This window comes from Hyperoodon ampullatus, assembly GCF_949752795.1.
Source record: "Hyperoodon ampullatus genome assembly, chromosome: 11".
In the NCBI taxonomy this organism is placed as follows: domain Eukaryota; kingdom Metazoa; phylum Chordata; class Mammalia; order Artiodactyla; family Ziphiidae; genus Hyperoodon; species Hyperoodon ampullatus.
Window position 1 is genome coordinate 67,090,569 of NC_136924.1, and position 14,143 is coordinate 67,104,711.

The 14,143-nt window shown below is 43.9% G+C and overlaps 1 protein-coding gene across 1 annotated transcript in view; it reads left to right on the forward strand.

Annotated features, from left to right (window-relative positions):
* The window catches only part of RASSF3 (Ras association domain family member 3), a gene marked incomplete at its 3' end in the record, with an annotated part of 73,657 nt that extends 63,751 nt beyond the window's left edge, over positions 1 to 9,906 (forward strand). Inside the window, exons 2-5 of the mRNA XM_079715542.1 lie at positions 2,601 to 2,708; positions 4,934 to 5,162; positions 6,793 to 6,902; positions 9,757 to 9,906. Coding sequence (XP_079571668.1) covers positions 2,601 to 2,708; positions 4,934 to 5,162; positions 6,793 to 6,902; positions 9,757 to 9,906 — 597 coding nt within the window. The remainder of the gene's footprint in view (positions 1 to 2,600; positions 2,709 to 4,933; positions 5,163 to 6,792; positions 6,903 to 9,756) is intronic.
* Positions 9,907 to 14,143: the final 4,237 nt, after the last annotated feature.

Here is a 14,143-nt window from a genome sequence, read left to right on the forward strand (position 1 = left end):
AATGGAAAATCTCTTATTGTATACTTTTTTTGGTCTTTAAAGAATTTTTTTGTTTTATAATTATTTTCTTTTTTTTAATTGAAATGTAGTTGATTTACTATGTTTCAGGTGTACAGCAAAGTGATTCGGTTTTATATATATATATATCTATAGATACATCTATAGATCTATAGATCTATAGATCTATACATCTATAGATACATTTTAAAATTTATTTTCCTTTTTTTTTTGGCTGCATCGGGTCTTAGTTGCGGGACACGGGATCTTTGTTGAGCCTTGTGGGATCTTTTCGTTACGGCACACGATCTGCTTGGGCTTCTCTCTAGTTGTGGTGTGCGGGTTTTCTCTGGTTGTGGTGCACAGGCTCCAGCGTGCATGGGCTCTGTGGGTTGCAGCATGTGGGCTCTCTCATTGAGGCGCGTGGGTTTAGTTACCCCACGGCATGTGGGATCTTAGTTCCCCGACCTGGGATTGAACCCGCGTCCCCTGCATTGGAAGGCGGATTCTTTACCACTGGACCACCAGGGAAGTCCCCAGATACATATATTCTTTTTCAGGTTCTTTTCCATTATAAATTGTTAGAAGCTATTGAATATAGTTCCCTGTGCTATACAGTAGGTCCTTGTTGTTTATCTATTTTATATATAGTAGTGTGTATCTCTTAATCCCAAATTCCTAATTTATCCCTCCCCCCTCTTACTATATACTTTTTAGGATATGCTTTGAAGAGTCTTTGGACAGTTCATAGTGAAAAATGAATGTTGAAACAGAGACTGTCTCATTTTCTACTTTAGCTATGGCCTGTAGCTGCCTAATTGTGGATTGGAAGGGTCAGGGCCAGCAGAGAAATGTGAGAGACACGTTGGAAATAGTCATTGAAGCTTCTGAAAAGTTATTTTAATCTACGGCTTTTTCTCCCCCTAACCACTGACACCAAAAATAAGACTGCATTGGGTTTTTTTTTCTTTTTTCTTTTTCTTTTTTTTTTGAGGTACATGGGCCTCTCACTGTTGTGGCCTCTCCCGTTGCGGAGCACAGGCTCCAGACGCGCAGGCTCAGCGGCCATGGCTCACGGGCCCAGCCTCTCCGCGGCATGTGGGATCTTCCCGGACTGGGGCACGAACCTGTATCCCCTGCATCGGCAGGTGGACTCTCAACCACTGCGCCACCAGGGAAGCCCTGCACTGGGGTTTTACATTGGTAGATAGAATGCTCCCAAGGGACTTCGAGGCTTGCTCCTGAAGCTGGGCCGTGACCATGCCGTCCCCCCAACACTGACCCCTCAGCCCACACTAGGACAGGTCTGGAATCGAAAAGTTACTGAGATGACTTGTAGTCAGCACACCCCTTTCGGGGTCTCCAATCCAGGAACTTGAGACCTGAATGGATTTTATACCCTTAAAGCTCTCCTGCAGTTTCTGTCGTGGCCGTTCCATGTGTATCTGTCACAGTAGCTCACAGTGCGTAGGTGGGAGCAAACACCTGCTTGGATAACCTCCAGCTGTGAGGTTGGGGTGATTATCTGGCTGGAGAAGAGGTTGGGGGAGAAGTCATCCGATCTTACTGTTCTTCCTCTCTGTCCTGAAGATTGTTAGGACCTTTCATCTTTTTTGAGTTGCTTCTCAGGTTTGAATCTGATTATGCAGGCCTTTCCTTTACGTTTTCAAACACCCACACGGGAATGGTGGGGATCTATTCGATTTAGTGGAAACAACATGGAGGACCTGGATTAAAATTGAGTTTGGTCTCTTAACTCGTGGGGTTGTCTCCGGCAAGCCACTTGAACTCTGTGAGTCTCAGTGTCCCTGTCTGTAACAAGGGGATGCTAATTAGTGAGGATTAAATGGGGATCCCATATGGAAGTACTTGGAGTTACTGAGGGTTGGTGGGCTTTGGAATCAGGTTTTTCAGGTAAGCTCCAGCCCTTCTGCAGAGCAGTTACGTTTTTATTAGTAGGTTGATTTACTTCTTAGAACTTGATCTCATCTAGTAAAAATGCCGACTTGGTTAAGTTGTTGGGATAAATAAATGTAATATAAGTCAGGTGCCTGGTATACTGGACTTCATGGGGCCAACAGATTCTGGAGTGTGGCCATCAGTGATTTTATATTAGCCATCGCATGATGTCATGCACTGGTTGAGCTCTTTAGACAAAAACAGTTAGTGAAAAAAAAAAAAAAACAGTTAGTGAATGTTTCACAGTGATGAGAGGATTTAACTAAAATCTTCCCCTGCAGAGTGTGGGGGGAGGCAAGGGTGGGGTGAGACTGGGAGGGGCAGGGGATGAGAGTGGGTGGGTCCAGGAAGTCTGGTTACTTCTGTCTTGGCATGAGGATTTGCTTGGAAGATTAAATGACCTTCTTGGTAGTTGTGGTCAGGTCAGTGATTAGTGCCAGTTTAACACTTATTAACTACCATACTTTTTGCTGGTAAAGATTGTAAAGCTATAAAGATCATAAAGTTCATAGGATTTGTGTGTGTGTGTGTGTCAAGGTAAAGTGCTCCATAGTTGTTGTTATATGGAATGTGAAAAGAATCCTGGCTTATCTGCATTTTTTTCTGTGATTGCTCATGTGTGACTTGGCTTATTTTTCTTCTAGGATGTGGAGAAAGATAAGGAAACCCACAATTACCTCAGCAAAGAGGAAATCAAAGAGAAAGTTCATAAATACAACTTAGCAGTCACAGACAAGTTGAAGATGACCTTGGTGAGCACCCATACTAATAATACTGTTTAGGTTGACACGTGTTGAAAGACAACTATAAGTTGTTGGTACTACAGTCTGTATGTTTTAAAATCTCTGAATCATACTTGCAGAACCTTAATGGTCAAGGTATACAGGACCGGAGAATGGGATATTTCTGCATCTTTCAAATGAAAGCTGTATTTTGAAGTAGCTTTATCTCAAAATCAATCAGCACTTCCTAAAATTTTATTTTAAAACACGTTATGACCCCCAAAGGATTTTTAACACTGAGTGTAATCCCTTGCCTGTTTAGCACATGGGCAGTAACTCAGATTCTAATAAGGCCTTAGATAAGTTTTATCTTGTGTAAATAAATTTGGAAGTGTCAGGAAAAGGATCTTGTGCCCGTGGATTGGGATCTAATTGAGCTCGGATTTTTCTCAGCTGGAGAAAAATGTGTATTATGGAGTATGTAATACTCAGCTTTCTACACTGTTGTTTCAGGCTCCTGCAACTTTGTGCCGATACTGTTAGAATCTCGGTGGGGAGCAAGCGTGTAGGAGGGAGAAGCACAGGCTTAGTGACGAAGAAAGGGGACCCAAGGCAGAGCCAGATGCACGTTCCTCTAACTGGTCTGGCCTCACCCATCCACTTGATGACTTTCCTCGAGGCCCCTGCCATCCCTCGGTGCCAGTGTCCAGGGCCCTTGGACCCCTGCCTGGCAGTCTATTGACTGTGAACTGACAGAGTTCAGCAAAGGACAGGGCGACCGGTTAGAACAGGCCCTACTGAATTCTCTGACCCTTGGGGAGGAGCTTTTAAATATAAACCCTTGTGATAAAGGATCCCTCCCTAGGGGGACTCCACCAAAAAGGGGAGACAGCGGATGATCTCAAGATTATTCCTCATTATTCTAGCAGTCATACTTCTCCTTCTTCAAACACGGTTTTTATCAAGGCAGAAAAATTCCACATCCCTCCTCTTCCCCTTAGAGATTAAAACAGATGCAAGTTTCCATGTCGCTTCAAAGATAAAAAAAAAATGTGAAGTGTTGTATAATACTTTCCACAAGAATGAATGAGTGAATTAGTATTATAAATTGACCTTGTGGAAAGGAAGAAAAATAATGGCCTATCAAGGAGATTTTTCATGTTCTGTGTTAACTGTGTCATTTATTTATAACACCTGAAGATTTGTTTAAATCAAACATTACAATGTTTTTTACCTAAACATACTAAAAGTTAAAAGTGAAGACCAGACTATTATAACTATTTTTAGCAACTAAGAAATAATAATTCTACGTCAGTTAAGACAAGTGCTAAACTCATCAAATTGTGTATATTAAATATGTGCAGTTTTTTGTATGGAAAAATTGTACCTCAATAAAGCTGTTAAAAACATACTTATATATAGAAGGAGACATCAATACCGTGTTAAATCAAAAAAGACAAGTGCTTGGGAACTCCCTGCCTGTCCAGTGGTTAGGACTCCGTGCTTCCATTGCAGGTGGCATGGGTTCTATCCCTGGTTGGGGAACTAGGATTCTGCATGCTGTGTGGCCTGGCCTCCCCACACCGCCCCCCACCAAAAAAAAGACAAGCGCTTGTATTATAATGTCTATAGTTCACATCATAACTTGAATTTGTTTTAAAAATGTTGCTGCTTGAGGTGTCTGAAATGCCTCATCATGTATCCCATGCTGTGGCAGATCCCATGCTATATAAAATAGGTTAAGCAAAATTGGTAATCTCTGGTACCACTAGGAATGAAAATAGCTTGTTTTCTTCCCGTCTGCTCCTTGTTACGTGAGTATTTCAAAGTCCTAATTGTGACTTTCCTTTTCTGTGTAATAGCTGGTCATCCGTTGATGTTGTTTCCTTTGTGCAGTTAGCCTGGACATATCCCCAAGCTTTAATAAGCCTTGTGGTTTGGCCAGCATCTGTGCCAGGGGATTGTAACCTCACCCGTGGACCCTGACCTTTCACATGTAGCTTCAGTGGCATGAGTCCTGGACTTTGGTCCCCACATCTGCCCTGCAGACCTCGCCTCTGGAAGCACTTTCCTGGAGTGTGTTAACCTCCCCCGAGGTCATTCCCTGAGGGGCAGTCTTGAGTGAGGTTCTGCCACAGAGCTGAAAAAGAAAAGAACAAGAGAAGGAGTGTTTCACCTTCCTTTTTTGTTGTTGTTTTGATATGCTCCTTCCCTAAAATGCCCAGCTAATGTGTGTGTTTTTATTCCTGCTTCAGAATTCAAATGGGATTTACACTGGCTTCATTAAAGTACAGATGGAACTCTGCAAACCTTCACAGACTTCTGGAAAACTTGCTCCCAGTAGCAATGGCTGTATGAATACACTTCACATCAGCAGCACAAACACTGTCGGGGAAGTGATCGAGGCCCTGCTCAAGAAGTTTCTTGTGACCGAGAGCCCTACCAAGTTTGCACTTTATAAGCGTTGTCACAGGGAAGATCAAGGTACCCTGCCACACTTAAAATGAAAATGGTCCCTGCTTTTATTTCTGTCTTTTGGCCTCATTAGTGGAAGGGAGTGATAGGTGTGTCAGTTATGTCAGGGCCCAGGGCCAGATTCTGGAATAAATGGTGATCACGGTGTGTGCTTAATGCTTCTTGGCTTTCTGTGTCTTTCAGTTGGACAGTTGTGGGTCTTAGGAGCCCAGAGGTATCCACATGTGATGGGTATTTATGGAGGATTTGTGATGTGCACAGGAGGATAGCCTTTTTTCTTTTCTTTTTTCCATCACTTTGATTTTAATTCTCTTTCGGACAGAAAAGAATGCATCTGAGCTTGAAGTTCTCAGTAGCACATCGACATTGGATGTGCATCCGAACATGGAGTGATTGGTGGCCTTGCATTCCCGAGACCCGAGGATCAGGAGGCACATGTATATTAGTGTACATTGCAGACTTATGTAAATGGCGCAGCCTTGGGCTCTCCTTTTCCCTTAGCCTGCCTCGCACTAGGTGTTACCCGGGGGCGTGTTGGCCCCCTGGCCCCCCAGGGGCGCATGCAATGGGCAAATAACATTTTGATCTGAGGTCCGCCTGTCTGAACTTAATACCCACAATCAGTGGATTCAAAAGAGAATCTTAAATTACTGCATGAAACTGAATAAGATATTCCAGGTCAGGTCATCATTGAACAGAAATTGATACCAATGGTGGACAACAAGTCATTCAGTGATTCACTAAGTGCTAATTTGAAAATGGTGTGTATATGTGAACATTTAAGCTTTTCCTAATTTTTCTGGGTTGAGCCTATAGCAGCTGGAGCAGAAAATAAACTCACCTTGGCATGATGGGAAAATCCTTTGGTTGCCTGGGGATGAAACCCAGCTAGATGCTGAGTATGCTCATGTTTCTTCAAACCGTATTATGGGCTGGGCCTGCAGAATACAGAGATGAATAGGGTAAGGTTCCTGACCTCCAGAGGACACAGGCTCAGCAGTGGGGGGAAGTTTACATCTACAGGGAAATCAGCACATGGAATGCAGTTGTATCCGGAAGTACTGAAATAATACAGGTCAATTTATGGCATTTTGTCCTGCCAGCTTCTTTGCCTGCCCACCTGGACTTCAGCTGCATAATCTGACAGTGATAGCATCTTGCTGATATATTACCCACCAGAGCTTGTGTTTGGATGGACTGCTTCGTTTGCGGTTGCTAATTCTAAAGTAATCTGTAGAGAGATTTGCTTCTAAAGTTCTGATTTCATGTTCTTGGGATGGTATTTTTTTTATTGTTTTTAAAGGGGTTTGCAGATCCTTTTTTAAAGTTTATTTTGCTTTCTAAAAGGAGGAGCAGAATTAATCATAAGCCCATTTGAGGAGCCATACTCATTTAAATTCATTCTTGAGAATGGTTTCCTTTTTAATCAAGGCACAGTTTCTATTATGCAGATAGAATGGAAATAGTATGGAATTCATTCCACTGTGGGCTATTTATTGGTAACAAGATGAGGAGGATGGTGCCTTGGTAGCCAGGGTAGTAACACTGTTGCCTTGGTCTGGGGGCAGGGTGGTGAGGGGTGCTGGTCTGGGGAATGATGTCGTGCTCTGTCTGTGACATGGCGCTTGTTCCTCACCAGTCTACGCCTGCAAGCTCTCAGACCGGGAACATCCACTCTTTCTGCGTTTGGTAGCAGGGCCCAGGACAGACACACTCAGTTTTGTTCTTCGTGAACATGAATTTGGAGAGGTAAGTGATTGTTCCTTCTTGCTTTGGACTCTGCAGACCAGCTGGCCCTGTCTTATTGCTGTGCTCTAGTGACTTTACCATTGCAGAGGAGGACGGGATGGGGGCAGCAGAGGAGGACGGGATGGGGGCAGCAGAGGGGAGAGGGAATGTGTGTGCCTGTGTGTCCGTCTGTGTGTCTGTCTGCCTGTCATGGGAGGAGAGGTTGTCCTGTGGAGGGAGGGTGCCTTCCTGTGTGTTGAGTTGTCAGAAATGAACCCAAAGTTAGCCTACAATGTAATTCTTTTATAACATTCATTATGTTGGTCTGTGATTTTCAGAGGTGGGAGGAAATAAATTTTTTTAACTTGATCTCCACCCAGAGAGTCATTTTCACCCCTCTACCTCCAAATTACTCTAATCCAGCTGAGCTTTGAAAGTCGACACTCTCCATATGTTTGCTGCTAACCAAAGCCCCCAGGCTCCTTCGCTCTAAAGGGAAGTAAAAGGAAACGCCATCTCTTTACTACAAAAGACATTTAACTTTCTAGAATCTTTCATTCCTCTTTGCCCAGATGATTAAGAAGTTATGTTTCTACGTGCATCATTTGCCATTTTCTCTTCAGGGAGGATTGTATTTAGGTCAACTCAGTTGAAGGAAAAAGCACTTCAGACTGTCCTTCTAGATCAAGTGTCACTTGAGGAAATCTCTCAAGCTCTGGGTCTCAACCTTTTGTCTGGAATCGGAAATGGCATGAATTGTCCGTGTAGAACATTTTGTAATGCAGTGAGAATAGAGTTTCTAGGTTAAAAGTTAGGAAACCAAGACTCTGCCTCCTACTGTTCCTCTTGTCAGATTAGGAGCACGACCTTGGATAAATGTTCTAATCTTTTCAGTCCTCAGTTTTAAAATCTGTAAAGTGGGACTAAAGACTTGAAAAGTTGGTTTTGAGTCGCAAATTAGAAATGTATGTAAACAGGCTTAGTAAAGAGTATGTTTATGTGTCAGTGTAAATTGGAACTTAACTAGGAAGTTTTAGGAAGACAATGATTTTGGACATTTTGGAAGCTTCTTTCGATTCTCATGTTTTGAAATTTTTAAAATCCACTCTCATTTTGGGGAGGAAGCTGGGTGCAGAAGTCTAAAATTTGGCTTCTGAGTTGGGCACATAGCAGCCTTCCCTCTGCAAGCCCAAGCCAGATGCACCAGCATAGTCTTGTCAGCGTCTTATCTTTCTTGGTGCCGGTTTCTAAGTGTCGCACATAGTTTAGTGCAGTTGGAGCTACATTGTCTGGGAGGGAATTATTTTGGCTTAGTTTTGAAATTCACTTTACATTGTGTTCTAATGATCCGGACTGCTGTTCTGACCTCTGTATTGTGTTCTGTTTCTCAGGTTTTCAAGGTTAACTGAATTGAGGGAAGACACTTTCCATAGCTGTCAGGGAGTGGGAGGGAGATGATATTTTATAATGTCTTTACTTTGAAGAATTTATGTGAAAAATAAGATGCTAAGTTTTAAATTAACAGAATATTCTAATGTAGAAAGGTTTGCTCTTCTGCTTCACTTCTCATTTTCTTTAGTAACCAGCTCACACTCAATCTCTGAGAGCCTTCTGTCGTTGGCCCACTTGCTGGTTTTATTCTGTCTCCTCTCTCTGCACCTGTATTAGGTTATCTCGTCTTTTCCCTACCTCATACCCCTGGGAATCCCCCATCAGAAATTGCTCCTGGCCGAGACAGTGATTCTCAGCCCAGGACCCAGGGCCTCCTTTTGGGCGGGGAGGACGTGTAGGTTGAAAAATTTAAAAAAAACCCTCCCAGGTGAAGCCATATACCCTTCTTGATACGTACTGCTTAAATTTAAAAAAATTTTAAAGAAAAACCCGACAAACATTTATTTTGTGCCTGCTAAGTACCAGCTGCTATTAGAGAAAGAGAACTCAGAAACTCAAAGGCCAAAGACAAAGCCCAAATAGTGAGAAGTACAATAGCTGCAGTGTAGGCGAGAGAGATACTAAGCAAATAATTATAATAATTTTTAGATCTTTTGTGATCAGGTTGTGTTCAAGGCTACCAGAGCTCAGTGAGAGCCTCTAATAGACTTAATCCTGGCTGGGAGAGAAGGGGAGGAAATCATGGCAGGCTTCTTAGAGAAAGTGGCATTTAAGCTGGGACTTGAAGGTTGAGAAGGAGTTCGCCAGGCGAAGTGGAGGAAGGGAGAGCATGTGCAAAGCCATGTCAGGTAATGAGTGAGGGGCACAGCGAGAGAGATGGGGCTGGAGAGGGGAGGGTCTTTCAGACTTAGCAGAAACAACCAAGGGAAGCCATTGAATGATTCCAAGCAGGGGAGGGTCATGCTTAGATTGGCATTTTACAGAGAGTATTCATATTCGGGCTGGCTGTTCGGTGGAGCTGGGAGGCTGTCCCAGGGATGGAGGAGAAGATGGCAGTGGACAGCCCTAGGGAGAGCTGCCTAGGAGGTGGTGAGATTGATGGGAAGGAAGGCAGTGACAGTGAGGGCTCCCCGTAGAGGGAAGGTGGAGGAAGTGAGGAGTTCTCTCTCATGCCTCTGGGGGTCAGAGTGTCTAATGGACTTAGGGATAAGGAGGACTTTGGTCTTAGAGCCCTGTTGGAGGAAGCTGGGAGGTGGGGGGCAGAGGACGATGGGAGTGAGCTGAGCAGGGAGTGGAGGGCGTGGAGGTCTGGTCGGGAGGCTCAGCTCTTGTCCACCAGGACTTCTGAGAGGGCCGGGCAGTGCTGGGCAGTGCGCGTCGGGAGGGGAGGGCAGCCACACCTCCCTGTGCTCGCGTCCGCATTCCTAAGTCGTGATGCTGAATTAAACACCTGGCGTTTTTTCATATTTGTGTTCTCTCCCAGTGGGAAGCCTTCAGCCTGCCAGAGCTACAGAATTTCTTGCGGATCTTGGATAAGGAAGAAGATGAGCAGCTACAGAACCTGAAGGAGCGCTATGCGGCCTACAGACACAAGCTGGAAGAAGCCCTCAGTGCGGCCTGGAAACCCGGGTAAAGCGTGGGGCTCCCTGCCCCTTGGGGACAGTGCGGGACCTGCGTGCAAACCAGCAGCCAGTGTGTCTCTTGTCGGAGGGCGGTTTTCTTGCCCCGTGATGCTAGGGCCTTTCCCCTTTAAAAATCTCTAGATCTAGTTCCCCAAACCGGTCACGCAGCATCCTGCACCTTGGGCATCCTCTGTAAGGGATTCTGCAAGCTTGTTCTGTTAAGGCACTGCGGTGTTACCTCTAGGCAAGCTGTGAACCTGTAGTCTCATCTGGAGCATTCTAGAGTGTTTTGAAGCATGGACTCTGGGTTTTTTTCCCCCTTTTCTCTTATTTTGTTTTAGTTATTTTAAGTATGTGATGATGATGTTAAGCTTAAGGTTGTGCAAATGATTTTTTAAAAGCTTAACGAGGAATCTATCTGAATACTTGTCTTATGTTGAAACTACCTGTCTGTTACTTGTTTTTTCTTTGAAATGTCACAGGAAACGATCCATGTGAATTGAAGGGCACAGGAAGCTAGGAACTCTGAGGAATTGGTGAAGGATGTTGGAGGAGTCTGACAAAGAAAGTAAAGGGCAAGTGTGGAACAAGGTGGGGTGGAAGTGGGGAGCCCTGACGGGAGGTGTTTTGGGCAAGTGGATGGTAGAGGAGAAGGTGAATTTGCTTGTAGACGAGTTGAAAGTTTCAGTTTAGAGACGTGAAATGCATTGTCCTATTGCTTGACAATGTGAGTGAGTACAATGTGGGAGCAGAACCAAAGAAAGTAGGAGCTGGACCAGAAGGAGGGACTAACTGCAGCTGACCAGAGAAGGCAGGTGGATCTTTCAAACAGGGGGACGGAGCTGCCCTCTCGGTGGACCAGCGCCCATTCTGCCATCCTTCCCGGAGGTCGGATTGGTGCAGCTTCTCTGGGCCGATGGGGCAGTGAGCATGTGCTGTGACTCCTGTGAAGTGACAGTTCTCCCCCGAGGTCCTTTTCAAAGTGGAAAAGGAGTTTGGGGAGGAGGCACTTGCCCTGACTGTTAGCGCCCGGGGGATTTGTCAGGTGAGGGGCTCCCAGTGTGCTTGTGACAGCCCCTCCCCCTCTCCCTCGGTTTCCCTTTTGTCTTTCCCTCCCTTCTTCCTCCTTCCCTCTCCTCCCTGCTTTCCCTTCTCCCTTTGTCTTCTCAATAGAAGTGCGATCTTACATAATGTAGAACAGGGGTATGGATTAAAGACCCAGGACAGTCAGACCCTCAGTTCCAAAGGGTGACCTGGCTGTAAGGCGGCGGGCAGTGTCCACCCCCAGCGGACCACGCAGGAGGGGGGGTTCTTTATGGAAACATTTTAACAGAAGTGCATGTTCCTGCAAACCAAAGAAATGCATGTGCAATAAGAGCCTTCCTTAAAGTAGGTTAATAACCTCATTTTACGCAGCAGTTAATCTGAAAACAACAGGAAAGGTGTACTGTGCCAGTCTATTTTTAGTCTAGATATTGTTCGTTTATAAATTCCCAAGGAATTGTTAACACTTTGGTGACACCTAATGGATTCTTTTTGAAATTCCAAGGTGCTTCAGTTCTTTGCCTCTTAAGTGAACTGTGCCTTTTTTTTTTTTATTGCATTTCTGTTCTCTTCTTGGTGGCTCTTCTGACTTTTCAGAGAACACCCGTCTTGCTGTGTCGCTTCTACTGTGCCACACACGTACTGAGACAATCATATCTTCCTAAGCTTTTTAAGGAAAGTTGGAAAGAAAAAAAAAGTAGAAATAGCTATAAAATATGTATGGCACATCTTGTTAAATTTTGCATGTAAGTTCTTTTTAGTGCATCAGTGAGGTTTTAGTGACATTGTCATCCAGCGCTTTTACCTTCACTGTTCAGGGAACGCCTTCATGATTTTCATACTGGTTTTACTATTCAGATGATGGCTTGGGTGTGAGTATACTGTTATCGACCACCTGGTCTTTTAATTACCCATCCCAGTAAGTTCATATTTTATGAAGCCTTTGTTTCTCAGATGAAGACACTGTTAGAACCTTAAAGTAGTAGCTGATGGGTATCTGTGAAATTTTTTTTTTTTTTACTTGAAGTAGATTGTCTAAATTAGGCATCCTCGTCTGTATTATCCAGGACCTTGCTCATTGTCATGTGCACTACAAGTTGCAATTTGGAAAACTTACTGTGTTGAATTTCTGTCGGTTCATAGTTCTTGAAGACCGACGGTCTCTCCCAAACACTGGTGACTGCAGCAGCATTTTTAATGTGTAAAAGGCCACTGCGGCCAAAGATTTTTAAAAATCATTGTACAAATTCTTATGTTAAATTAAACTATCTAAGCTTTGCTGTAATACTGTTTTCTCTTCAATATGTGATGGTACAGGAACGAGGTTAAATGAAGCGGTAGTATTGCAGGGGAGCATTTTAAATCGCAGAAGTAAAAAAATTATAATATTTATAATTTTGATGAGTTTATTTTTATGGGGAAGAGTTTTCTTCCCTAAAATTGTTTCTGGTATGGCAAATCGTTTCCATTATTAAAAGTTGAAGTTGTTAGTTGATGCTTGTGTGTTTTTATTTATGGTTATATGCCAGATAAAAGAAGGTCACAGGGATGGGAGGAGCTGCTTTTGCAGATACTTGGGGACACGGGCTGGAATATGACACCTTTCACTAGGTTTGAATGGGACACATTTGTTCTCCCAAATGTCATTTTTTCCTTTGCCTTGTCCTCTGGGGAGAATAACCAGAGGTGAGTGTCTGCCCATACAACACATTCCTAAAACAGTTGTTTTGTGAAATATACATATATTTACAAGTTTATAAAGCATGTGAATAGGTTAGAAATTATTATAAAGTGGCTGCCCTGTGACCACTACCAAAATAGAACATTGTCTCTTAGCCTCTTCCTTCACCACCCATTCCTGCCCAGAAGCCTCCTACCCTTAAAATAGACCACTTTTAACATTAAAGTATCTTTTTTGGGGTCAGTGTGACTGTCTCACATGGGATGGATGCACAACTGCTTCTCCTCTTAGGCTTCCAAGCCTGCTGGAGGCAAGTGTTCTGACTACTGCACTGCCCCCTAGAGGCACTGGTGAAGCAGGTGCAAGTGTTTGTTTTTACTACTGCACTGCCCCCAGAAGGTGCAAGTGTTCTGACTACTGCACTGCCCCCTAGAGGCACTGGTGAATCGGTAAGGAGGAAAACATTTCAAGTACCATAGCTGCTTTGTAAGTGAAAATACTATGATAGAAATGATGGCTCAATATAGATCTTTTTCACCAGAATATGCAGAAGAATCTCGTTTGGAAGTTTGGCCTGGGTTACTACCCAAGGTGCAGTGGGAGTGTTTTGGAATTTTTATCCCTTAAAGGGAGTTAGCTTCCTGCCCTAGGAACTTGTTACCTGTTGATAATAGTTTAAATGAATATTCTTATGTTGCAAAATTAGTTCTCAAGAATTGTACACTGTTTTGGGACTCTGTCAGGTGATCCTGATTACGAGTTTTGTGTTTTTGAAAGAAGGGGGAGAGCCTCTATACAGGTCTTCATTAATCTACAGTGGGGTTATGTTCTAATAAACCCATTGTAAGTTGGAAATATCGTAAAGTCAAAAGTGCATTCCATCCACCTAACCTACCGAAAGTCATCGTTCTGCCTAGCTTACCTTAAACCTGCCCAGAACACATACATTAGCCTACAGTTGGGCAAAATCATCTGACACAAAGCCTATTTTATTAGAATATCTCATGTAATATACTGAATACTGTCCTGAAAGTGAAAAACAGGATGGTTCTCTGAGTACAGAATGGTTCTAAGTATATTGGTTGTTTACCCTCGTAAACAAAAAATATCACTAGCCCGAGAAAAGATCACAATTCAAAATCCAAGTACAGGGGCTTCCCTGGTGGCACAGTGGTTAAGAATCCGCCTGCCAATGTAGGGGACACAGGTTCGAGCCCTGGTCCGGGAAGATCCTACATGCCGTGGAGCAACTAAGCCTGTGTGCCACAACTACTGAGCCTGCGCTCTAGAGCCCGTGAGCCACAACTGCTGAGCCCGAGTGCCACAACTACTGAAGCCTGCACGCCTAGAGCCCGTGCTCTACAACAAGAGAAGCCACCCAATGAGAAGCCCACACACTGCAATGAAGAGTAGCCCTCACTCGCCGCAACTAGAGAAAAGCCCACGCGCAGCAACGAGGACCCAACGCAGCCAAAAGTAAAAAAAAAAAAAAAAAAAAAGATCCAAGTACGTTTTCTACTGAA